General features: G+C 46.8%; 1 protein-coding gene across 1 annotated transcript in view; it reads right to left on the reverse strand.

Annotated features, from left to right (window-relative positions):
- The window catches only part of LOC146200610 (uncharacterized), a 306225-nt gene that overhangs the window by 131483 nt on the left and 148562 nt on the right, over window positions 1-26180 (reverse strand). Inside the window, exons 16-17 of the mRNA XM_084595576.1 lie at window positions 10155-10263; window positions 7454-7539 (exon numbers count right to left, since the gene is read on the reverse strand). Coding sequence (XP_084451702.1) covers window positions 7454-7539; window positions 10155-10263 — 195 coding nt within the window. The remainder of the gene's footprint in view (window positions 1-7453; window positions 7540-10154; window positions 10264-26180) is intronic.

Here is a 26180-nt window from a genome sequence, read left to right on the forward strand (position 1 = left end):
CTGTTAAAGTGATTGCTTCCTACTTTGCTTTCAATATTGGGGAATTAGCAAACTGCCGCTAACCTTTATTTGCTGTTTTCCGCAGCCGCCAACATACGGCATTATCGCTGTGACTGTAAGGCACCAACCGATCTTGTGTTCTTTGCTTGTTCATGCTGGGTATCGCGAAACGTGCTTTTATCACTTTCTTTGCATCGCGAGATTCTTCGAGATTAGTCTGGAAGAATGAAAGGCGAGCACAACTGTTTTCGCATTATTTCGAATTTTTCCAGTATCGCTTGGTTGCTTTATCCAGATGTTTCTGCGCCTACGTATTTAGCACTGCCGAATACAACGGGCATTCTATGTTCGACGAAAAGCGAGGAAGTTTGCTGCTGCCACCCCCGCCGTGTTGCTTAGTTGATTTGGAAGCGCAAGTCAGCACAATAAAGTGGTTACTGCAGTGTCACACCTGTCGATTCGTTTATGGCCTACGGAATTGTCACCAACATGTAACAATACATTTGTGCAGCAAATGCGCATTAGTCTAACAGGCACACCAAACCAATGCCGGTATAGTGATCATGTATAGCTGTGTGGCGCTCGTTGAATCGATTACCGGGGGCTGAGGGCTGACAAAGTGCTGGCTTGTGGCATTTTTCGCATTCTCCTCATTTCTGTTCAATGCAGAGAATACATAAAGAGGAAAGAAATAAATAAGGAAGGAAAGAGAGAAAAGTAGAAGGCGACGTGCGGTTCAACAGCCTGTGCCTTCGCCTCGGATGCGATATGCAGTCGCTTCAGAACCCACTGTCGGCCAAGGCCGGGCGCGAGCATTCTCCGGCCCAGCGCTCAGATGTCAGCTGTGTGCGCTTGGAAAAGGCCCGGCACCCTTACAACGCCTTACCTCTGCCTGCGCTCACGCGGGTTAACGCAGGTTGATGGAGGGGGCTTCAAGCTTCAGTTCGTCCTTCAACCAAGATGTTTACCAAGATGTTTTAGCAAGATGTTTACTATATTTACTATTTTCCTGAAATTAACTGGCTGGATGGCGCTAATCCTAAAAATTCTAGTTCCTCGACTTCTAAAGAATTTGTAGACTTATGTTCGTGTTTTAACCTCGCGCAGAATGTCGCACAACCAAGACGCATAACAGATACCACAGCTAATATACTAGATCTAGTTCTTTGTTCAAGCGCCGAATTATGCTCAGAAATAACATTCTTACCAGGTTTGAGTGATTATCTTGTATTAAATTTTCGCATTACCATCTCCAAACAGAAAATATCTAAGACGACTAAAACACTGCGTAATTACCATCGCGCCGATTTTAATAAAATCAACGACGAGCTTAGCCTCTTTCTAACGAAGCTCCTACGTAAGGATACCAACCAGCTACGTCCCGTTGAAGTTAACTGGACATTGTTTAAGAACAAGGTTGCTAATCTTACTAACCGTTTCATTCCTATTCGAAATATCCCATATAATCCAAATATAATGGGCGGTATAACTCGCACATTAGGCGGCTATCTAACCGAAATAAGCGCTTATACCAACTAGCTAAAACCTCACGCAGCCAGTTTCGCGGGTCATCGTATCGCGTCGCAAATGATGCTTATATTTCAGCCGTTAAATATGCTAAAAAAATGTTTCTCACAAAGACTTTACCGGATATGCTGCTAGCAAATCCTAGAAAATTTTGGAAAGCTGTTAATCCGTCAGACAGGTCTAAAATCACTCTAACAAGCTCGGACGACGAACCTATTCCTGACAGTGAATGCTCATCAATATTAAACAAAGTTTTCTCCAGTTTCTTCAAAAAATCCATGTCTAACAACATGCCTTTTTGTCGCGCTTATAATTATCTACCAATCTACAACCTCGTCCACTTCTAGCTATAACACGCTCACCGCCTTCAAAACGCTGTTGCGTTCGAACCGGCCACACAATAAAGCTAAGTGGCAGACCATGTGAAGCAGCACATCCGGGTCCCTGTGTGCGTGCATCGATTTGCATCGATATGTGGCTGTTTCGTACGTAATGTTGATTTGAAAGCAGCGTCTGTGTTATAGCTAGAAGTGGACGACCCTGTACACTGTCACTATTAACCACGATGGAATTGCAAACATTATCGATGGCCTGAAACATTTTTCAGCTGCCGGAACTGACTGCAGAAACTCAAAGTTTTTAAAAAGCACGAGATTATATTCCTCGATTATTTTGTCTAAAGTATTCCAGCAATCTCTTGAGCATAGTACAACGCCGGCAGACTGGAAAATAGGGAAAGTGGTTCCAGAACGTAAATCTGGAAACAAACATTCACCTAATAACTATCGCCCTATTTCAATTACCAGTATCCCTTGTACGATTCTCGAACATATCCCTTTTTCACAAATAGTAAACTGTTTAGAATCTAACACGTTTTTTCATCACCCACAGCATGATTTTCGCAAGTCATATTCGTACGAAACACAACTTATCATTTTTACCCACAGGCTGCATACAATTCTTGATCGTCGTTCAACTGCACATTGCATATTTTTAGAATTCGCGAAGGCGTTTGATAAGGTTTGCCACCGGCTTCTGCTACTAAAACTGCGCACAATAGGACTTGATACTAATGTACTGAAATGGCTTGAATGCTTTCTAACAGGACGTCAGCAGTTAGTAGCAGCTAATGGCACTAACTTAAGCTTACACCCCGTCCTTTCTGGTGTTTCGCAAGGTACCGTGCTCGGGCCCTTACTCTTCTTAATATTCATTAATGACCTGCCTGATTCCGTTACCTCATCAATTCATCTATTTGCCGATGATTGTGTTCGTTTCCGTGAAATAATAACTGATGATGAAGTACGCGCAATACAAACTGATATTAACAATATCTCTTCCTGGTGCGATGCATGGAAAATGACACTAAATGTTCAGTTCAGTTCAGGCGTTCAGTCTTGTCCGACTCTTCGTTACCCTATGGACCATGTCACGCCACGCTTTCCGGTCTCTCACTATCTTCTTAACATCACATAGCTTCATCTGCAATGCCTCGAGAATGCCATCTAACCATCGCGTTCGCTGCCTACCCCTTCTCCGGCGACCCTCAACCTTTCCCAACATCAAATCTTTCTCCAGCGACTCCTCTCTTCTCATCAGATGACCAAAGTAGCTGAGCTTTAACTTTAGAATTTGACCCTCCAATGAGCAGTCAGGGTTTATGGTCGGCAATATCGACTGATTTGATCTTCTGGCAGTCCAAGGAACTCTTAAGAGTCTTCGCCAGCACCACAATTCAAACGCGTCAGTTCTTCGGCGGTCAGCCTTTTTCACAGTCCAACTCTCGCATCCACTAAATGTTAACAAATGTAAATTCTTACGAGTGTCAAGGTCGACTGGCACCTTACCTGCATATTATCTTAATAACGTTGCTCTCGAATCAGTAACGTCATACAAGTACCTAGGCATTCACATCACATCTAACCTTAGCTGAAAAACTCAAGTCGAATTTATTGTCAACAAAGCTAACCGCCTGTTAGGCTACTTAAAAAAGGAACTTTCACTCAGCCCCTGCTAACACTAAGCTTCTCTTCTACAAAACCATTGTTCGTTCGCAACTCAAATACGCATCGTCAGTTTGGGAGCCATGCACTAATGATCTCATCAACCAGCTAGAAATGACTCAGAACAACGCAGCTCACTTCATCTTCTCTAACTATCACCGCACTGCCAGCGTATCCACGATGAAAGCTAATCTCAACCTGTTAACTCTCGCAACTCGTGGAAAGCTCGCACGTATATGCCTCTTCAATAAGATAATTTATCATGATGGCCTACGCAATAAACTGCTCATTCCGCCTTCTTATATATTATCTCGCCTAGACCACATCCACAAAGTGGGCAACTGCATGCAATAGTAGAAGTTTCCTAGACTCATTCATACCCCGCACATCGAAAGACTGGAATCGCCTTCCAACTCCTATTGCAACCATCACTAATTTTTCATTATTCCAGTCTGCCGTGCGCAATGTCGACCATGCAAATTTTCGTTAGTACTGTATAACTTTTGCTTTAATTTTTCGGTGTTCACCTCAGAGTACCGTGAATTTAAACATTTCCGCGAAAATACGGTTTACATATTGTTTAATGATATCTTCTAATACATTTTTGAGTCCGAAATAATACTTATGCTATATTGCGCAATTCTTAACTATGCTGACATCTTTTTTTACTCGTATACTTTTTTATGCTGCGCATATTTTGTATACTTATGCAATATTGCGCAATTCTTAACTATGCTGACATCTTTTTTTACTTGTATACTTTTTTATGCTGTGCATATTTTGTATTCTTGTACTCCACCTACTCCCCTCTGCAATGTTCTTACCTTGAGGGTAACAATAAATTAATAAAAAATAAATAGTATCTGCATTCTTCGACTAGTCCGGATTCATATTTTGCTGTGTGATTTTGGTAGAGAGAAAAAGAACGCCACTGTGAAACATTTCTATTTCTCGCACAATAACTAATGCTCGAAGGTTCGCGTTACTCAAACGTGCATGCCCTTTGATCTGTTGCCTCGCACCAAGCTATGTATAGTTCTGACTTTACTGCCATTTTATTCTCCAGCACGCAACTAAGCTCGAAGCGTAACGTGCTTACATTCTCTCTTCGCATAACGTTCGATGGCAGGATGCTTCAAGGAGGTATGCGACAATATTTGAACGTTTCCCGTCTGCATAACATCCTGCTATTTTGGCCTAAGATGCCCTTGGGCCATAAAAATCAGTTCATCATCAACATCCTGCTCTATGCAGTGCTAAACACCTGGAGCGCGAATGCATTTTGTACCTCCAGTTTTTCAATGTGCGACACTAATGCGTGGCTTGTGCAGAATGCTTGTACGGAGCGTGTAACGGAATCAGTGTGCAGAATATTTGTGCACAATGTGATTTGTGCACAATGCACAAGGCTGTATCGGGTGTAATCCGCACCTGTTCTATTTTTTGATAGCTTATGCATATCATAATCGAGCTTGACTGATTCTAAGTCTTATTCAGTTACCATTAACTGAATAACTGTGACTGAAATGGCCCTTCATAGCATCAATTCATTATCTTTGAATAGCGTAAACCAATTAAGCTAGCGCTACACTAACTGCCAGACTTGGTTCATAATCGTTAACCTTTATTTGTGATTGACAATTGAAGTGCAGCTTACAACTTAAAACAAAAATTGCTAAAAAGTAGACTCCCAAATAAAAAGCTAAAGTTAATTTAGAGCTGAGTTAACGATCTCACTCCGTTGAAAAATATGCAACCGAAGAGAAACAGTAGCACTACTTGGGTGATTACTTAGAGCACGTACTTATTAATTTATCTTTGTAACATCGAAGGTCCCAGAACGGCATTTACATCAGGGATTACATTGACAACTAAACAACAAAAAGCGGACTAAATTCTGCACTATGCCTATACAGAGTAGAAATTACACAGCCAAACAGCTACAACGATTCATCATCATCATCATCAGCCTGATTATACCCACTGCAGGGCGAAGCCCTCTCCCATAGTTCTCCACTTAACCCGGTTCGGTGCTAGCTGCATCCACTTGACCCCTGCGAACTTCTTAATCTCATCCACCCACCTAACTTTCTGCCGCCCCCTGCTACGCTTTCCTTCCCTTGGAATCCAGTTTGTTACCCTAAGCGACCATCGGTTATCCTCTCTTCGAACAACATGTCCTGCCCATGTCCATTTCTTCTTAATTTCCACTACAACGGTTACAAAACAAGTAACAGAAGAAGATAAAAGATAAACGGGCGACGAACTGTGGACGAAAAACAGGGTCACGAAAAACAAGAAAATACTGGAAACTAAAAGTAAAGTGCAATAGAACAATGCTTCACAAGATAGATACTGGACACTAAGGTGCATAAATTGAATAGAGCGTGTCTTTGAATTCAGTAAAATTTTCAGTGTTTGCAGCGACGTTGGAAAGGCTGTTCCAATCATTTGTGGACCGAATGAAGAAAGACACCATTTGGTTTTTGTTTTTGGACAAGAATATGACATCTGTTGACTATTTTTTTGATGGTATGAAAATGGAGAGCATTTCTTCACGTAGGAGCTTGATTAAAAGTAAAAACTATGCTGGATAAACTTCGATGATGCTTTAGTAGCAGTAAGCCAGCACGGTCCTTTAATTTGGTTGCAGTAATGCACGATGAAACATCGCAATAGAAAATGTAACGGCGCGATTTTGCATAGTCTCAATACTATCAGAAAGGCACTCTGGGTGTGGGTACAAAACGGCGGTGGAATATTCTAATTTAAGGCGTATTAATGTGGTATAGGCTAATGACTGTATGCCTGCTGGAGCGAGCTTCATAGAACGTTGAAGATAGTCCAGGATCGGCTTAGTGCTGATGTGGTGTACGTAATGGAGTTGGACTATGTAACATCGTTAGAACGCTGTACTCCTTGATATGTATATGTTTTAGTATCCTGTATCTCAGATCCAAAGAGAATGTAGTTAGGTTCCGTCAAATTGTACAGCCTATGAAAGTGCATAACTCTACCTTTAGCAGTGTTTAAGGACATTTTCCATTTTTTTCACACATTCTCTACAGCTAACAAGTCGCATCGCAAGCTAAGACTATCTTCAGAATTGGTTATTTGAGTCTAAATAACGCATTCATCTGCAAAAAGCAGACACTGAAAAATGCTTCCTGTAGATTTTCTGTTTGTGTGTTTTTGTGTGCGTGTGTGTGTGTGAACATGTTCCCGTTGATAACAGAAAGTACGGCCGGATGGGGGCGCGGAAACTAAGGAAATATCCGGGCGACCACTGGCTCCGTGCTCTACCCCTCTAAGTTTTTTATGGGAGCTATCGTAGAGCATGCTTGCATTCAGGAGACAAAGTGCACTGCCTTATTCTTTCCTCATACCGTCGCTATACGCGGCCTTTTTTGGGTGGCATGAATATGGAATGATGAATTGAAGCTTATATTACGAGACGGCCGGTGAAATATTTCATCATCATCATCATTGCCATCCGGACTATTCTCAATGAAGGGCCCACTAACCACTTCCATAGCTTTGCAATTAACAATGTCCTATGCCAACTGTGCACATTTGCTTCCCGCAAGCATCTTGATGTTATTCCTTCCCCTAACTTCCTGCCGCCCTCTGCCATGTTTGCCTTTCCTTGCAATTCACTCTATCACCCTTACGGATCAATTATTTTGCCTTCACATTGAATCGTTAAGGAGTATCTGAAATCCAGGAAGCGTTGATGAAAATTGCAGTCTCTACTGAAGCAGTTTAGAACTCTAGCCAAATATCCATATTTTCTACAAGGTGTGCATCTCTAGCGCTTCCTAAACGTAAATGCCTAGCTAACCAAATGCATCTTAAATTAAAATCGTCAAACTTCAAATACAAACGGAATGAAAGAGCATGGGTTTGTACAGTGAAAGCCTTACGTTTCGCAACATTTTCGAAGTTGTCGTTAGGATCGTCGTCGAAATCACTTGTGGTGCTTCGATGCTGCTGCGGAGTTTTCTTCTTTCTACACAGACATAAAGCAACATGTTACCGAAAACAATATCACAGATATTTTTTGAGATGCGTGAACCCCATGCATGCTCAATGCTTTCAATTTTAAAAGAGAGAAAAAAATGTTTGCAGTGCAATGTGAGATGTTGCCAAAGCGGCAGAGAACTGCTTTCTTCTTTGTGACTTTCACCGTGCCCCTTCAAGCCTACATATACTGAACATTACAAAGTACCTAACGCTTCGTTAAGCAAATAAGAAATTATGTGGCCTACAATTGTCGCAGAGGACGTGAATATATTTAGTTTAAATTTGCAGCCAGTGCATGTACTCGTTGGTTTTAGTGCAATCGTGACGTGATACAGGCTGATCGAGAAGTCGTTCCTAACCAATTCATCAAACAGCCCAGTTTATTGTACACAAAACAAGGAAAAAAATGCAAGAAGCTTAGAAATGCACACCAATATTGGGCTGTTTGCATGTGCAACGTCCAGCGTAAGTGTGCGTGCGTGTAAGGTCTTTGACAACAGTAACCACACAAAAGACCCGCCCTGGTGGCTTATTCAGTAGACATTTCGGCAACTGATGCCAAGGAGGCGGGTGAGATCCCGTCCACGGCGGCTGCGTATCGATGTAAGCGAAGCGTAAGGAGCCCTTGCAAACTGCGATATCACTGCAGGTAAAAAGCAACAGATGGCTGAGATTTTTCGAAGGACTCCGCAAACCGCGCCTCGTAAGCATGAGCCGCTTTGGGACGCCAAGCTCATTAACGAACAAGAACAACGAGCTTTGCAACAGGGTTTTCTTCTTTCCGGTGTAGTGGAGCTATCATGTTGCCTTTTATTAACATTTAGACATGTACATGTTAAGAAGAACCGCGACCTCATCTTTCGGGACCTTTTGAGTATTTACAGGTATCGTAACGTCTAAACAGCACGGCTCAGAGGCAAACCCTGTTGGCTGTCATATTTGGAAAAATATTGTACGTCAAGAATTTTTTAATAACATTGTTTATTGCCTCAGGGCATTTTAGAATATGTAAAAACATACTCCTTTAGTTTTCGTTTACATATTTCATTATGCCCTGAGGTCCAGATTTTTTTGCCACACTTCTCTACGTTTTTAGCGGAGTGCTTGGTCATACGGTATGAGAACAACTCTTCTAGTCACACACTCAGCAGAGTGTCACTTCCTGAAGACGTTCTTTGTAGCAACTAGCTTACGTGTAACAAATATTTTCATCACTTCGTAGGCCTATAAAGAAACAAAAGTTTAGAGCCAACAGGTTTGGCAGCTTAAAAAAAAAAAGCTAAATAAAGAAACGTATTATGTACAGAAATCGTTGCTGTAAAGCTGTGCTTCAACATGCATTTCACTTAAAAACACAGGAGAACGTCCCGCATGTGAAATTTAGGGGCTTAAGGAGTCCTACCCCCGCAGTGGCAGAAAGCCATTGTGCTACCATGCTCGTCCCCTAGTCACCGATTTTTTCAGTCCTTGATCGGCTCCACACAACGAATCCCTACAGTCGTACCGAAAGCGAGATGAAACGCGGCTTGCTAGTTCCCACACTTCGCATTTGGATCATTGGCGCCACTTTTTAAGCAATTTCGGGATCGTTCAGCCGAAAACCCGTCGTCGTACCCCACAAGTGAGATAGCGCCTAAAGAGGCGAAAATGAAGGCCCCGTTGTGCTGTGCGATGTCGGTGTACGTTAACGAACCTCGGGTGGTCGAAATTTACAAAGCCCTTCACTACGGCATCCCTTATATAGTCTGAGCCACTTTGAGACGTTAAACATCATAAACCTAAACCTAAACCTAAAACTAAACAAAAACATGCCGTAAAACGTGTCGTAAAAATCATGCTCGTGATTTCGAAAATATGAAACCTGTTACGCAATCGCTCTTCGTGCAGCGTTCAGTTTGATGTTGCACCATTTCTCTTCCTACTCAGCATCGCGTTTAGAAAACCTAGTAAAAGGCTAGTCTGCGACAGGGATTCGAACCGCCGACACATGTACCTCTGCTTTGACGCTTAAATTTTAAGTGTTGCCGTCCACCGAGAAATGAGAAAGATACCGGGCTTTTTGCTATCTTCTAGAACGAAGTTGACCAAAATGTAAAAAAAACGTCGGATTGAAAGGCCCTTTTGTAACCACTATTGAGTTGGCTCTTAAAGCGAAACTTCAGTGTTCCACTAATATTTTAACCCACAGCGCTACGCAAGCTTGGGTGCACACAGTCGGTGTCCTGCCACAAAAAAGAAACCTCTGCAACTTAGGTGTACAGCTCACTCACCAATGAATAGTTTGCAGTTCTGACATAGAAGCGTCAATTTCTGTTGTATCTGTGCAGTTTATTTTCACTGTTTTGATCTTCCTTGCTTTCCCCTCATTTCTACTTTCACGCAAGTTGTACATAAACTGTTATCCACTTCCTAACAAGCCATCATTAGATGGCTTGTTAGGAAGTGGATACCAGCTTATGTACAACTTATGTGCATTTGAAGTATAATGAAGTATAGTGAAGTAGACCAATGTACCGCTGATTGGTAAGCTACATAAAGGTGTTTAGCGCAGACGCTGCATTGCTTAAGGGTCTTCTACGTATTGCATTACCGCACGCTCACCTGAAAAACAAGCAGTACACTGCCAGAGCGACTACCAGAAGGCCCAGCACACCTGCTACAATGGTAGTTATGAGGTTGCTGCTAATGACGATTTGCTGGCCCTCTGATCCTGAAAAGAAAGCACGGTATTCTTTAACCACATGAGCACTTGTCTGCAATTTTTGGTAGCGTTTTCAGTGCATACTTTGCGACACTAGACGTTATAAAGCGACACAAATCAGAGTTGTTCCCGCGCATCACAACGGAAGTATGTTACAGCCTCCCCGCAGCTTTCTTACATGAGAAGACCGCAGATTGTGGGGCCGAATTTCTACTGCCTGTAGTGGTGGCAACAACAAACAATTAGATATGGTTTAGCTCTGGTTAACCCTAGTGAAATTGCGAAAGCAACGGCGGAAGCCTCTTTTGCCTGCTGCATTATTCCCCTATCACTCACTATCAGTGCAAGGTGCTACATTATAGGGGACACTTAAGGTCATCCTTTAAGGGTATGACGCGGGAGCGTAAGCTACCAGCCCACATATAGTCACTTTTCAACAATTCGTATGGACGTGCCTGCTTGTCGTAGGGGTAACGAGAATGCAAGCGGTTCTGTCAGGCTGATTCTGATATCACTCTCCCATATGAAAGGAGCGACCCGAGTTGGCAGCTCCTGCCCGTGGCATACGGGTGACGGGAATTCAAATGTTATGGCAGGGTGATTTTTTTTTATGCGGAGACCGTAGCTGCGTATCTTCACGGTGGAGCTGCGGCCACTTAAGGTCTCGCTTTGGATGTCGTAATATTGCTTTCGCAGTAAAAACGTGGAAGCTATGTACCACCGAAGACACAGTCATCAACACGCGTCGACACGGACAAAGGGTTTACATGAACGCTATAAAGTCGGGTAGAGTCGGCCTATCGGCATGAAAAGCTGTGGTCTGGCTTATGTATACGCTGGGGTATGGAATTAAATACATTCGAGTTGGGTTGAGATAGCCCGGTCGGGTGGGTTGGCTCGGTCCAACCAGCTGGCGATGAGCATGTTAATGCCAACAAGTTGAGCCCGCGCTTCCCTCTAGTCTCCTCGCTTGTCAGCCACAGTAGCAGCAGACGGCACGTTGACTTGTTCGTCGAAGCATTCCTCGCCTTTCTGCGAACCCGCCTCGATGCAAGGTGCAACAACGATGTCAACCTGACAGTAGAGGCTTCATGTAATTCCAGACAAGTCGGGCTCACTCAGCCCAACATCTGGTTCCCCATGAATCGACCCAATACGTCGAGCTCATGTATTCAAGGCTGCAAAAAGTGAAGCCTCATCGTGATGCGTAATAAGCAACTGCGGCAGGCTGTCGCAGAATGCTACCGGAAAGAGAGAAAGCAAATTAAAAATCAAGCGGAAACCCCGGCGAGGCAAGCGCATAGATGTCCTTAAGGCCAAATGACAGATAAAATGCGAAGCAATGAGCCTAATTCAAGAAGCTTGCTTTTAGAAGATATTAAAGAGGGCAAGAAAATGAATGTATCCAGGCTATAAAACGGGGGCACGAGTGGTTTGTATTCCAACACTCGGCTGCGCACGGCAGCAACATTAGCTCGCGTCTCCAACTATCGATGTTTGCAATTGAAGACGCTTCTTCCTCCTCTGCTTAACGCATGCCGACGTTGCAATACTGAACGAAAAAAAATTGAGGAACGCTTAAGCTCCACCTTTAAGGGTGTGACGCGATGTCGTAGGCTACCAAACCACATATATAAAGCACCACTTCAACCAAGCCGTGTAAATGTGCCGGCGTGGCCTATAGGGGTAACGAGAATGCAACGGCCCTGGAAGCTGGTTCTGATATCATCCTCCTATAGGAAAAGGGCCCGAGTTGTCAGCTCCTGCGAAACGTTACATCAAGGTGCAACCACGCTGATGCCTAGAAAACCTGACGTAATGTAGCTTTCGCTACGAAACACTTATCGCGACTTCACCCCTTCATAACCCAGTGCACGCCACTCTTGTTATACATAAGCCCGACGCTAGAGGTTCGAGTCAAGACGAGCCCGTTGTTGCAATGAGTCATCACGACCCGCGCGTCAGCTTTTACATGCTCCTCGCCAGCGAGCTGGTTTAAACATTTGGGTCGCCGAACCTGCACCCTCTAGTAAGGCTGACTTAGCCTTACTCGACGGTCGTTTTGCTTGACACATCAACGTATACTTGAACCCAAAAGCTCGTTTTCATCCCGATAGGTCGACTCGACGTGACTTCGTCAAGTTAACATAAACTCTTCGCTCTGGGCGCAAAGTAAAAAGGTCGCCCTGTTGCCAAATTAAACGTCAAAGTATGGTCTCCAGAAATACTTCCTAGTCTCCCGTCTCGCGCCTACCGATAGGTCATCCCAGTAATGTATGCAGCGGTGGCGCTGTACGCAGTCGGAGCGGGGTCGGTCGACGGGCACGTACGAGGTGAAGCCGTCGGCCACGCACGGCTGGCGCTCGCTTTCGTTGGCCTCTGCATTCGTTAATAATTTTTGAACAATAATAGTGTTTCATATAACCAGAGAGGATTGCAGTTTGACATTGCTGCTCATTGCATATTAACCGCCTTAACGTTCTGAATGTGGCAACAGCAATTCAGCATTTATTTTGCTCTCGCGCGGTGCACGGGACTATGAAAGATATATGCGCGCTAGCAGTTCTTTTCACATTATATTCATGCGGCAGGTGCAGTGTACGCGTGATTATAACTTATATATACGAACACAATTTTTTCCACTGTCTTTTACTAACATCCTATCCTGCTTTCATTTTCTGCAATATACCCATTCGCTTTTATTTCTTACGGCTGCCGTTCAGATAGCCTACGAGTAAACGGCAGCTATCGCGACTCGCACCTGCATTTTGTTTCCTTTGTTACTTGTTAAATCGCCACCCCTACTATTACTACTGCTGTTCTCTGCAACATATGGGTACCAAACGAATTGACTAAAGTGGTTTGGTTTGTGGCGTTTACGTCCCAAAGCAGCTCAGGCTATAAGGGACACCGTAGTGGAGGGCTTCGGAAATTTTGACCACATGGGGTTCTTTAACGTGCACTGACAACGCACAGCACACGGGCGCATTGCTTTTCGCCTCCACCGAAAAGCGGCCGCCGAGGCCGAGATTCGATCCCACATCCTTGGAAACAGTAGTCGAGCGCCGTAACCACTGCGCCACCCCGATGGGGTAATTGACTAAAACAGTAATGCAAATACGGAGTAATACAAAAACGTTTGGAGGAAGTTATATTTATTAAAGGAAACACAAACACAGCCCCGCTTTTTCCTTCCTTCTTGCGCAAGCCCTGTCTTCCGTGAATACTTAAATACCTAACTGGAGCATTAACTTGCGTAGTGAACTTTAGCGTCGATTGGCACAATTTGACTGATCAGCCCTATCATAACGGTAATTCTACGCCTCACATCTGTACAAGCAGTTTACTAAAAAAAAGAACGTCGATTGCGTTTCTCTATATATTTTTTGGCTTGATCTATTTCGTTTTTTTTTTTTTTCATTCTAATAAACCTTTACTTCAACTTCGCTGCACTTTTTCTAAAAACCCGCATCTCTGAGACGCCAGCTTCACCGTCTGTTTCTTTTCCGCCTGGAGACAAGTTTCGTCCCCGGTCCCCTAGCTCCCACTTGTTCAATCCTTCAATTTTTGCCAGCACATATACGCGGACCGTTTTTCATTCATTCATTCATTCATTCATTCATTCATTCATTCATTCATTCATTCATTCATTCATTCATTCATTAATGCATACATTCATTCATTCATTCACTTTGTGTCTGCTTCAAGCCGCATCACTCGCCGTTCGTGTCGTAAGGTGTGGTTTTAAGTTTGCAAAACAGCTGTTTAGAGCAGACGATGCATTCCAGTCGGTGCTGTTTGTAAGAGAACGAACATGACCTTGGTTATGCGTTCAACATTCACTCTGTTGTCAACGGTACCGCAGCTCAAGAAAACTACGCCTAGTAAGCAAGCTTAACTTAAAGCGTTCCCCTTGACGCTAGTAAAGGGCGTACAATATCGAAATCGTCGACCATCCACAGCATTGCCGGCCTGCAGCAACATGAAGGCGGCGATGAGGCCCACGGCGTTCCGACTGCGTGCAGTACCATCGCCGCATGCATTTCCAAGGAGGAGCAACCTTTCTCAAGAGGGAGGAGCGCGGAGCAGGGACGAAAGCTAGCCTTCCCATGGACCATAGTCAAAGGCAGGCCGTTTATACTTGTGCACAGGTTTCTGTGGCTCTACAAACAAGGCTTGGCAGGAGAGGGTAGGTGATATATCTTTGTTACTGTGCGTGAAGGCCATTGTTCGGGATAAGGGTGCAGTTGGGCAATGAACCAAGTTGACTGTCTGGAGCCGCAAGGTAGCACACATCCCAGTCATGCGACATATGTGCTTAATATATGTGGATACGAGGGAGATGCAATGGCTTGACCTTCAGTGCAGTTAAGTTGGGCCTTAAGGTATTTAACCATTTCACTGATAAAAAGTTTACAATACAACGGATACCAGGGCTGCCAGACTCTAAATACCTCGGGGTATGAATTAAGAAAGGACAGGTCTACGTGGGAAAAACATGAACAAGCCACCAGGGCCGCCGCCCATCGAAAGGACGGCGGGATGCAGCAGTAATGAAGCTCAGGGCATTATGGGGGTACAACAAATATGAAGTACTTAAAGCGGGTGCTTGAAAAGGAGTCATGATACCAGGGCTTACCTTCACGAACGTGATTTTGTGCTTAAGTGCAGAAGTCCAGTCGAGGTTAGAAATAAATCAGAGATCTGAGGGAAGGTTAGCACTTAGAGCCCACGGAAAAACTACAACCGAAGGAGTACAGAAAGATATGGGCTGGGTGTCCTTCGACGTATGAGAGGCTCAGAGAAAAATATTGTCACGCACTTTCCGCGGTCCTTATTGAAGGAAGATGAGGTTTGGCGGAATAAGCAGAAGAGGACGAGCAAGCTGAGTCTATCCGCTGTGGTGTGCTACCAATCTCCAGCGCATCCTAACATCTGTGTAAATAAACCTCGTAACAAGTGTGGTGGAGTTTGCGGGCTACAGATCACCACGGAACCTCTCCTACTTCGCCGAAGCAGAAGAATTGCGGGGATACCCTCCCCCCCCCCCCCCTACGGACGGAGATGGCGCAAGCAGATGGTTCAATGCAGCCCACGCCAGCAGCTCAACCGACCACCGGACAGCCTTATCGGGAACCCCGGCATTTCTATGGCAAGCCCGGGAAAGACCGTGGATGACTGGCTCACCCACTACAATCGGGTGAGCAAATACAACCGCTTGGATGCGAATACCAAGTTGGCGAATGCGGTATTTTTTGTTGAAGAAACTGCTCTAACATGGTTTGACAATCATGAAGCACCCCTTACCACCTGGGATCGCTAAATAGAAGAAATGAGAGCAGGATTTGGCGATGCCGATGCTCGAAAAAAGAGCGCCGAACAGACTCTAGCTTAGCGAGCGCAAGTACCGGGGGAGACCTGCACAACTTGTATAGAAGTCCTCAAGCTATGCAGAATAGTTGATGCTCGGATGACTGAGGAAGACAGAGTGGGTCACCTCCTCAAAGGAATCGCGCAAGACGTGTACAACTTTCTTATCTGCAAGGACGATTTGAATATCACCGCTGATGTAACACGACACTGCCGCACGTTTGAATGTTTGAAGCGACGCCGTATCAGTCCGAAGTTTGGTCGCTTGCCTAATTTAACAACTGTCGCCAGTGTGGATGTGTCGAAAACGACAAGCACGGCAGATGCAATTCGACAAATCGTCCGCGAGGAGCTTCGGAGGCACCAAGATATTGGGGGCCACGTCAGACCCTACAGTAGCACCTCTTCGTCAGACAATAGCCCATCGTCTACTTGCTATCCTCCCTCTGTTACGTCTCCTTCGGACACCTGACGCTCTGCTGCTCATCGCTCGAACATCCAGCCTCTCACCATCACCGCCTACAACAGCGAGCACTTTCGTCCTCCTCGTCGACTACATACAGAACATGAAGCGTTTAATCCAAGCGACGATGAGCTTTACTCATCGAATGAACGTGAGCCGCCAGTGTGTTATGCCTGTGGAATGATCGGCCACATTTCGCGTTTTTGCCGCAACCGCCGTCCGTACTAGCAGTATCGCCGACAGTGGGTGAACTTCCGTACAAGGTTTTCTGTTGACAATGATGATTCATATAGAAGAACACCTGGCCGGAGTGAGTACAGAGCAACAGCTAGCCGACAAGAACGCAGAATGGCGCTAAACCGAAACGAATCACCGGCCTCTGACCGTAACCTGACACCACCATCTCGGCGCCTACGACGCTCCCCTTCTCCCCGACGACGGTCGCCACCTCCGGGAAACTAGTGAGTGCGGCCAATGGAGGTGAGGTCACAAATGATTCTAGTTTATCCATGCCTCTGCCCGTTTTGATGTTAAAGAACCGAATTGAAGTGTTTTTGGACGGTGTACGTGCTATGGCGTTGTTGGACACAGGTGCAACCATTTCTATTATAAGTCTCGCTTTTAAAAACTGCCTTGGTCGTAAAATTATGTTTGCTTGGGATAGTGCGACAACATTGTGTGGTGTTGGCGGCGAACCGCTTAACCCACTTGGAGTCTGTTCCGCGAATCTTGTTATCGCCGGCCACACATTCCGAACTGAATTCGCTGTACTTGCTTGATCAACACATGACGTAATTCTTGGACTCGATTTCCTAGAACAATATGGGGCCACTCGATTTTCGCAACGGAGACTTTTCTGTGAGCACTCGAATTGAACCTGCTTTGCGTGAAAATTCGCGGACCAGTCCTAGCACGCTTTCTGTTTCGCACGACATAGTCATTCCTGCAATGTCAGCAGTGTTTATACAAGTTGTTAGTTCAAGCTGTGCCAGTGACGCGTTCGACGCTGTGGTTGAACCACTCACCCTCAACTGCGCGAAGAAAAGTATTCGGATTCCCCGCTGCGTCATCTCAGTCACGAATGACCATTCTTCTTTGTGGACGACTCATTGCTCTAACGAACCTGTTGTATTACTACGTGGTCTAAAACTTGCCAACTTTGACGAAGACAGTTTTAAATCAGCGGCCGTGCTGAGCAAAGGCAATTCCCACCCTACCGCATGCTTAGAAGTAGATGAGACAAAATTTCTCGCCATGATTAACAAATCCCTGCCAAGAAGTGACCGTCACAGTTTAGTGGAAGTTCTGGCGAAACATACTGCGACTTTCGATTTCTCTCGTGACTCGCCACCATGGATTCCCGTTTCCCGTACTCAGCACCGAATCAATACTGGGACTGCTGATCCAATCCGTCAGAAGCCTTAACGTGTATCCCCATCAGAGCGCCAAACAATCGAAGAACAAGTTCGTGATATGCTGCATGAGGGCATCATTCAGGAATCGTCTAGTCCGTGGGCTGCCCCTGTGATTCTAGTCAAAAAAAAAAAAAAAAAAGATAGCACATGGCGATTTTGTGCTGATTATCGACGGCTGAATACTGTTACCAAGAAGGACGTGTTTCCCCTGCCACGTATTGATGACGCCACTGATTGCTTACATTCCGCCTCCTATTTTTTCTCAGTCGACCTGCGATCAGGCTATTGGCAGATCTCCATACACCCGGAAGATAAAGAAAAGACAGCATTCATCACCCCAGACGGGCTGTATGAGTTTAATGTGATGCCGTTTGGATTATGTAACGCTCCAGCCACGTTCGAAAGATTCATGGATATAGTTTTGCGCGGACTGAAGTGTCACATTTGTCTTGGAGATTGTCTTGGAGTGTATTGAGAAAGCTGGTCTGGTACTCAATTCCAACAAATGTCGTTTTGGAGAACGCCAGACTGAGCGTAATTACACAGTAACTCAACAGGAATACTTAGCTGTTGTATTCGGTGTACAACGGTTTAGGTCATATCTTTATGGATGTGCATTTAAAACTGTGACGGACCATCATTCCTTATGTTGGCTTGCAAACCTTCGTGACCCCTGTGGACGCCTTGCGCGGTGGGCTTTGCGCCTTCAAGAATTCAGTTTTACTGTGTCTTTTAAGAGTAGTTGTAAGCACGGTGATGCTGACTGCCTGTCATGGTTGCCACTTGAAACTACTGATTGCGACAATGAGGTCTTGGATGAATGTATAGCTGCTATCTCTACAAGTTTCCCCGATGTTGGTGAATTCAAGATTGCGCAGCGGAACGACAACGCGTTGGCGCCACGTTTTGATGCCGCAAGTTCCCGGAACCCTACGACCTCATTCTGCATTCGTGACGGTGTACTATACAGGAAGAACTACTCGTCAGTAGGTGCGCGGCTTCTTCTGGTAGTTCCTACAAGTCTTAGGTGTCAGGTTCTTCGGGTAATGCACGACGATGCTACAGCTGGACACTTGGGTTTCACGAGGACATTGCATAAGACTAAGGAACGTTTTTATTGGCCGAACATGCGTCAAACTACGCAACGTTATGTGGCCAGCTGCCTCCAGTGCCAGCGTTTCAAGCACCCAACTTTCTCACCGCCGGGTCATCTTCAGCCTACAACGCCACCACGAACCCCATTCGAACAGGCGGGAATTGACCTCCTAGGACCGTTTCCCCGTTCCTCTAACGGAATCCGCTGGGTCATAGCGTGCGTAGACTACCTTACGCGGTACTGTGAAACTGCTGCTATACCGTCAGCTACTGCTTTTGATGTCTCGGCGTTCCTCCTACAGTCTATCCTTCTTCGACATGGGCCTCCTCGCGTGCTAATAAGCGATCGTGTCCGACAGTCACGGCCGACGTTCTAGAAAAACTTATTCGCCTCTGCTCCTCCCATTTTCGCCATTCAACTCCTTACCACCCACAAACAAACGGTCTTACCGAACGCACCAATCGGACGCTTATCAATATGCTCGCAATGTATGTCGACTCCCGCCACAAAAACTGGGATGAAGTCCTTCTGTTTATAACATACGCATTTAACACTGCTAAGCACGAAACGACAGGCTACAGCCCGTTTTTTCTTCTTTATGCACGACCTCCACGAAGCACTTTGGACACGTTTCTGCCTTTCTCACTCCCTGCTGAAACTTCACTAGCGCATACTCTCTCTTTGGCTGAAGAAGCTCGTCGACTCGCTAGACTTCGCACTCTAGCCTCCCAGGAACGCTACATGCAACGCTACGACAAGCGTCATCAAGATGTTAATTATGCCCCTGGTGACTTGGTGTGGCTTTGGACGCCGTTGCGTAAGCGCGGCTTGTCCCAGAAACTGTTGCACCACTATACTGGCCCTTTCGTTGTACTGGAACGCCTCAGCGCAGTAAACTTTGTAGTCTCTCGCCTGACCACCCAAGGGCTTCGTTCTCGGAAGACTCAAGTAGTCGACGTGGCCCGCATGAAGCCCTTCTATCAACGTGACGAACCTTGACTCGCCCGGCGGGCATCGGCAGTGTCACGCACTTCCCGCGGTCCTTATGGAAGGAAGGTGAGGTTTGGCGGAATAAGCAGAAGAGGACGAGGAAGCTGAGTCTGTCCGCTGTGGTGTGCTACCAATCTCCAGCGCATCTTAACATCTGTGTACATAAACCTCGTAACAATATTATACGAAGAATGCTTCACGAAAATGGACGCCACTAGATGGGAAGCTAAAGTATATAAATACTTACACCAAAATGGGATTGACTCACAGTGGCTGAAATCGACCAGAAAACTAACCAATAAGTATTTAGGAAGGCAGCACGCAGATATAAAGAACATTAAACTACAAGTAAAGAACACGAAGGCTAACTGGAATAATTCAATGGAAAGAAGCTGGCGCTAGACGTGTTTCGAAAATGGCAAACTCAGATTATGAAGGAAGACTTCTATGAGAGCTTAAGAGGTAGCGGCCCTCTCTTTCAAGCTAGATACAATGTCTTAGAACCCAAAGCTACAAAAGAAAGTCTATTTGAAAAGTTGAAACTTGTGCTACGTGCGGTAGATGCTCATGCAGAAACAATCGAAGTTAGTTATTACTTTGAAGCAGGGCTCCTATATTTCGCTCGAATACTCACACATACCTCTCCACAAATGCTGCTGTTCGTCTGGGAGTTTGTGTTACTAATACAGCGTCGGAGCACGACTTATTGCTCGACGTTGCTGGTACTGCTATCCAGGGCCAACCTATATGGCTTCATTTTGGTAATTTCTATGTACTCGAGGCACCGTAACGCTGCCGCAGCTAACTAGTTCAAGAAAGATCGGCAGCGCGTGACACTCTTTGGTAGTTTCGCCCCGAGAGGTCTATCGGCATATTCAAAAGTAGTTATAATTTTCCTAATAAACTATATATTTTCCATTTGCACGCCACTCATGCCGCGATCTAATCGATGAAAAAATCTTTCGCCAGATTAGCGAAGCGAACTGCTGATGACGTGTATCCATGCCCTTTAAATGTTCCACCGGATGCGTCTTGGCAAAAATTATATAAAAAACATCGGCAGCACTGCTCATGGTCTTTTTGTACAAAAAGAAGAAAGGTGGGACACTATTCTTTCGATATTCCATATGTCAGCAGCGAATGGAGGAGGTTGGTTCTGTATATACACGGCTGAATAATAAGCCAGTGATAACGTCGATGGCATTTCCTAGAAGACGACCTCTTTCTCCTCGGTAAAGATTAGATACGGTAAAATCTTAAGGTAAGTAGCGAGCTTCGTGGTCTTTTCTCGCACTGATGGGATATTGAAAATAGTGTAAGGTAACGCGAAGGTCGGACTTGGGGAATCAGGCTTTATTACAGACCTGAAGCCTTGGTCGCACACTGCAGCCAAAAACACTCCGCGATGACGATGGGTATCTACAAGAGGGAGCAGGATGAAGATGAAGCAGCACGTTCAGCAGTGTGGAAGATGAAGCGCCACACAGTGCTCACACTATTTCGCCCGCGCAGTTCAAGCGGCCAGCCTGGCCGCAATTAGTCCGCAGGAATGCGCCGAACAAAAGGTTTCATACGTGAAACGTGGACAACTTCAGTGCCACGGTAACGACAGTCCGGAGGAGGGTAAACAGGGGAGACGCGATAGTTGACCGGGGAGGTTTTTGCAAGAACTGTGTAAGGACCAATGTAACGGTGCTGTAACTTGTCACAAAGGCCAGGAGTGCGTAATGGGGTCCAAAGTAACACCTCGTCGCCGGGACGGAACGAAACTTGGCGATGGGTTGCATCATAGCGGTACTTGCGGTCTTCCTGGCTAGCTTCCGTGTTGACGCGAGCAAGCCGGCGTGATTTGGCCACTCGGGAAAGGAACTGGTCAGGAAGAGAGGATGAGGAACTGGCATGTGTAGAAAGAAAAGAGGCGTCAAGAAAGGTAGCGGGAGAACGGCCGTAAACGAGGAAAAACGGGGTGTAACCTGTGGTCCGCTGTACAGCCGTATTGTAGGCGAACGTAACAAAAGGAAGTATTACGTCCCAGTTTCGGTGGTCCTGGTCGACATACATAGACAACATGTCAGAAAGCGTGCGGTGGAACCGCTCAGTCAACCCATTGGTCTGCGGGTGATAGCTGGAGGTCAATTTGTGATGTGTGGTTGAGGCTTCAATAACTTCGGCTACAATCTTCGACAGAAATGTCCGACCACGATCGCTGAGAAGCACTTGAGGGGCCCCATGGCGCAGTACGAGCGATTCCAAAAAGAAGGTCGCGACCTCATGTGCTGAGCCATTAGGCAGGGAAGCGGTCTCAGCGTAGCGTGTTAGGTGGTCGACGGCGGTGACGATCCAGCGATTACCTCGTGCGGACAATGGAAGTGGCCCGTATAAGTCTATGCCAACAACGGCAAAAGGAGTAGCAGGGCAAGGTAGCGGCTGTAGTAGGCCAGCAGGAGGAGAAGTGGGCCGTTTGCGGCGCTGACATGGCAGACAAGAGGCGACGTATTTTGCCACACTTGAGGCGAGGCCTGGCCAGAAGAAACGGGCTTTCACGCGGTGGTAAGTTTTATGAAAGCCTAAGTGACCGGCTGTAGCATCATCGTGGAAAGCCGCCAGGATACGGGTGCGAAGCGCTCTCGGAATAACGGGGACCCAACGGGTGCCTTCGGAGCAATAAATATAACGGGAGAGCACGCCGTTGTCAAGTTTGAACTTTTGGAGTTGCCTGCGCATCCTAGCGGTAGGAGGGTGAGAAGCACCGGTGAGAAGGTTGATTAGGGAAATACAGTAGGGATCTGCTCGCTGGTTTGAAATAATGGCGTAGCGATCTGGAGCAGCGGCAAGAGTAGCACAGGTGAAGGTTGGGGCTCTGGACGACATTGGGACGTCGAGGGTGCACGCAGGAAGGCTCGAGGAAGCACTAGGTGGCGATTCTGATAGCGGGCAGCGGGAAAGAGCATCGGCATCTCGATGTTTGCGTCCCGATTTGAATATGACATCAAAGTGGTACTCCTGCAAACGCAGAATCCAACGGCCCAGGCGTCCAGTCAAATTTTTGAGGGTTGATAACCAGCACAGAGCGTGGTGATCGGTAACGATCGTGAAATGGCGGCCGTAGAGGTAGGGGCGGAATTTCTGAACTGCCCAAACGACGGCTAGGCACTCTTGCTCAGTGATGGTGTAGTTGCGTTCCGCTAGTGTTAGAGTTCGGCTGGCAAACGCAATTACCTTTTCCCGAGAAGCGGTATCACGTTGCAGAAGTATGGCGCCGACACCGAGGCTGCTGGCATCGGTGTGAAGAATGGTGGCAGCAGTGTCGTCGAAGTGAGCGAGAACAGGGTCCGAAGTGAGGGCATTCTTTAGGGTTTGGAAAGCTTTTTCGCATTCTTCGGACCAATTGAAAGTAGTACGGTCTGTAAGGAGGCGGTGCAGCGGTGCAGCAATGGTAGCGAAATTTCGAATGAAACGGCGAAAGTACGAAGACAGGCCAAGGAAACTGCGTAGTTCCTTAGTCCGCTGAGGGCGTGCAAAGTTCAAAACTGCAGCAAGCTTGTCAGGGTCGGGTCGAATGCCATCGCGGCTGACGAGGTGGCCCAGGATCTTGATTTCTTTCTTGGCGAAATTACACTTTTTTGTGTTCAGCTGGAGACCGGCGGATGCCAGGCACGTTAATACTTGATCAAGGCGGCATAAATGATCAGAAAAAGTCGCAGAGAAAATAAGTATGTCGTCCAGGTAGCACAAGCATGTTTTCCACTTAAGTCCTCTAAGAACAGTGTCAATCATGCGCTCAAACGTAGCGGGGGCATTACAAAGTCCAAAAGGCATGACATTGAATTCGTAAAGCCCATCGGGAGTAGCGAATGCTGTTTTTTCTTTGTCGGCTTCGTGCATCGGTATCTGCCAGTAACCGGAACGCAAATCCAAAGTGGAGAAATATTCGGCGCCCTGAAGACAGTCGAGGGAGTCGTCAATTCGTGGCATAGGGTAAACATCTTTTCGAGTGACTTTGTTAAGTGCGCGGTAATCAACGCAAAAACGCACGGACCCATCCTTTTTTTTGACCAAGACGACCGGAGATGACCAGGGGCTAGCTGATGGCCGAATAATGTCTCGCCGGAGCATATCATTCACATTATCTTCTATGATTTTACGTTCTGATAAGGAAACACGGTAAGGGCGGCGGCTAACAATAGAAGTACCTTCTGTAATAATGCGGTGCTGTGCAGAAGACGTTCGGCCCAAGGTCGGAGAAGTGACATCAAAGGAGGCTTGGTGTTTTCGAAGTAATTCCTGCAAAGCTTGGCGGTGAGTCGCAGGAAGGTCAAGATTGATGGTGCCAAAGAGAACACAGAGAGAAGCATCGGAAGAAGCTGCTGGTGAGGAAGAGGGGGCGGTTAGGGTGGTGAGGGACACCGGGTGAATGTCCAGGACACAAGGAAAACATGTCCCTTTAGTCAGCACAATGGGCTCTGGGGAAGTGTTCGAAGCAGCGACAAGCGCTGTGCCATGCTCAAACCGAACAAGACTTGGTGGTAGCGCGATTCCGCGGGTCAGATGGCGATCAGAAGGCATGATTAGCACATCTCCGTTATCAATGTCAGCAGAAGTAAGCGCGACAAGTTGTTCGCATCCAGGGGGCAACACTGAGTTAGTAGCGGCAAGCAGGCGATAACGGGGCTCGGGATGTTCAGAAGACGGATCGCTCTCGTTCATGTAAATGATCCTGTCGCGACACGAAATGCTGGCTGATGCGGCAGACAGAAAATCCCAGCCTAAAATAATTGGGTGAGCGCACGGTGACATCACGGCAAATTGTACATGGTGGCGGACACCGTCAACAAAAACTCGCACAGTACACTTAGCAGAAGGCCGAATTATTGCACCATTAGCTCCACGGAGTTCAGGTCCATCATAAGGCGTTTTCACTTTTCGCAAGCGGGAGCACAAGTCAGTGTGTATCACAGAAACAGCGGCGCCCGTGTCAACCAAAGCTTCAACAGATAATCCTTCAACCCGCACTAAAATAATATTCCAGGGACGTTCCGGAGGATTTTTGGGATGGCCGAAGAGTGCAGTTTTCCCTCCTAAAACTGCAGTGGTCAGTTTTCCGACAGGCGGGGGGTCGTCAGAGAAGCTTGACGGAGAGGCGAGGCTGAGCGGCGAAAAGGCGAAAGAGAACGGCGTCTTGAAGGCCTGTAACCAGCAGGCGGAGCGGGGCTTTCTGGCGGGGGTGATGAACGTCGGGGATAATCGCGGAATGAACGGTGGTTAGAGCCGGAAAAGCGAGGAGGGTAGTCTGCTTCAAATGATTCGTAGCCGCGGCGTTCATTCTGGAGCCTGCGACGACAGAAGCGGGAAATATGGCCTCGGTACCCGCAGTAATAACACACAGGGCGGGCTGGGCGCCAGTTGGGGTAGTATGTCGGCGCTGCGGCAGGTGGTGCCAATGCAGCGACATGAGCAGTGGAAGGCGCCGGTGGCGTAGGCGCTCCAACTGCGGGCGGCAAGGACGTGATCTGGGCGTACGTTGGCACCTGACAAATGGTAGGAGCGACCGATGTTGGCGGGGAATAGGTCATTGAGGCCAGCTCTTCTTTAACAATGCTACGCAGGCCGGCACTTGAATTATGTGGCTCAGATGCAGGGCGGCACAAATTACCTTGAGCCGAGAGCTCTTCACGAATTAATTCGCGAATAAGCACACGGAGGTCAGCTTCGGCAGTGAAACCAAATGAAGTGGGATCAGGCTGCAGGCGTATTGACTGTAGTTCGTCAAGGCGTTGACAAGTGGATATGATGGCATCGATTGTGGTAGGGTTCTGCACGGCCAGGGCGTTGTAGGCGAGTGGCCCAATACCTTTAAGGACGTGCCGAACCCGCTCGGCCTCTGGCATTGTGTCATTGATGCGCCGACAAAGTGAAAGTACATCTTCTATATAAGAGGTGTAGGTCTCATTAGGCCGCTGAAGTCGGGCTTCTAGCTTCTTCTTGGCGGACTCCGTGCGAACAGTAGGAGCGCAGAAAATCTGGCGTAACTTTTGTTTAAAGGTAGCCCAGTCCGGAATCGTCGACTCATGATTTAGAAACCACGTTTTGGCCACATCCGTCAAATAAAAGGACACATTAATTAATTTAAGAGAATCGTCCCATCGGTTGAAAGCACTGACCCGGTCGTAGCTGTCGAGCCAGTCATCAGCGTCGTCGCCGCGGAGACCGGCGAACATCTGCGGGTCGCGCTGACGGCTACTGACAGTCCAAGTGGCAAGGGGAGCTGGAGTCGAGTTGGTAGCAGCCGGAATAGCGGAGTGGCCTTCTTGTGTCATGACGATGGTGGTCGGGGTCAAACGGCGGCCAGAACGAAGCTCCAGGTGGATGCAGGTGACGAAGCAGCGGGGAAATCAAGGCGCACCTCCACCACGTGTAAGGTAACGCGAAGGTCGGACTTGGGGAATCAGGCTTTATTACAGACCTGAAGCCTTGGTCGCACACTGCAGCCAAAAACACTCCGCGATGACGATGGGTATCTACAAGAGGGAGCAGGATGAAGATGAAGCAGCACGTTCAGCAGTGTGGAAGATGAAGCGCCACACAGTGCTCA

The sequence above is a fragment of the Amblyomma maculatum genome, chromosome 2 (assembly GCF_055883805.1).
Source record: "Amblyomma maculatum isolate TAMU_Amacu chromosome 2, ASM5588380v1, whole genome shotgun sequence".
Classification (NCBI taxonomy): Eukaryota; Metazoa; Arthropoda; class Arachnida; order Ixodida; family Ixodidae; genus Amblyomma; species Amblyomma maculatum.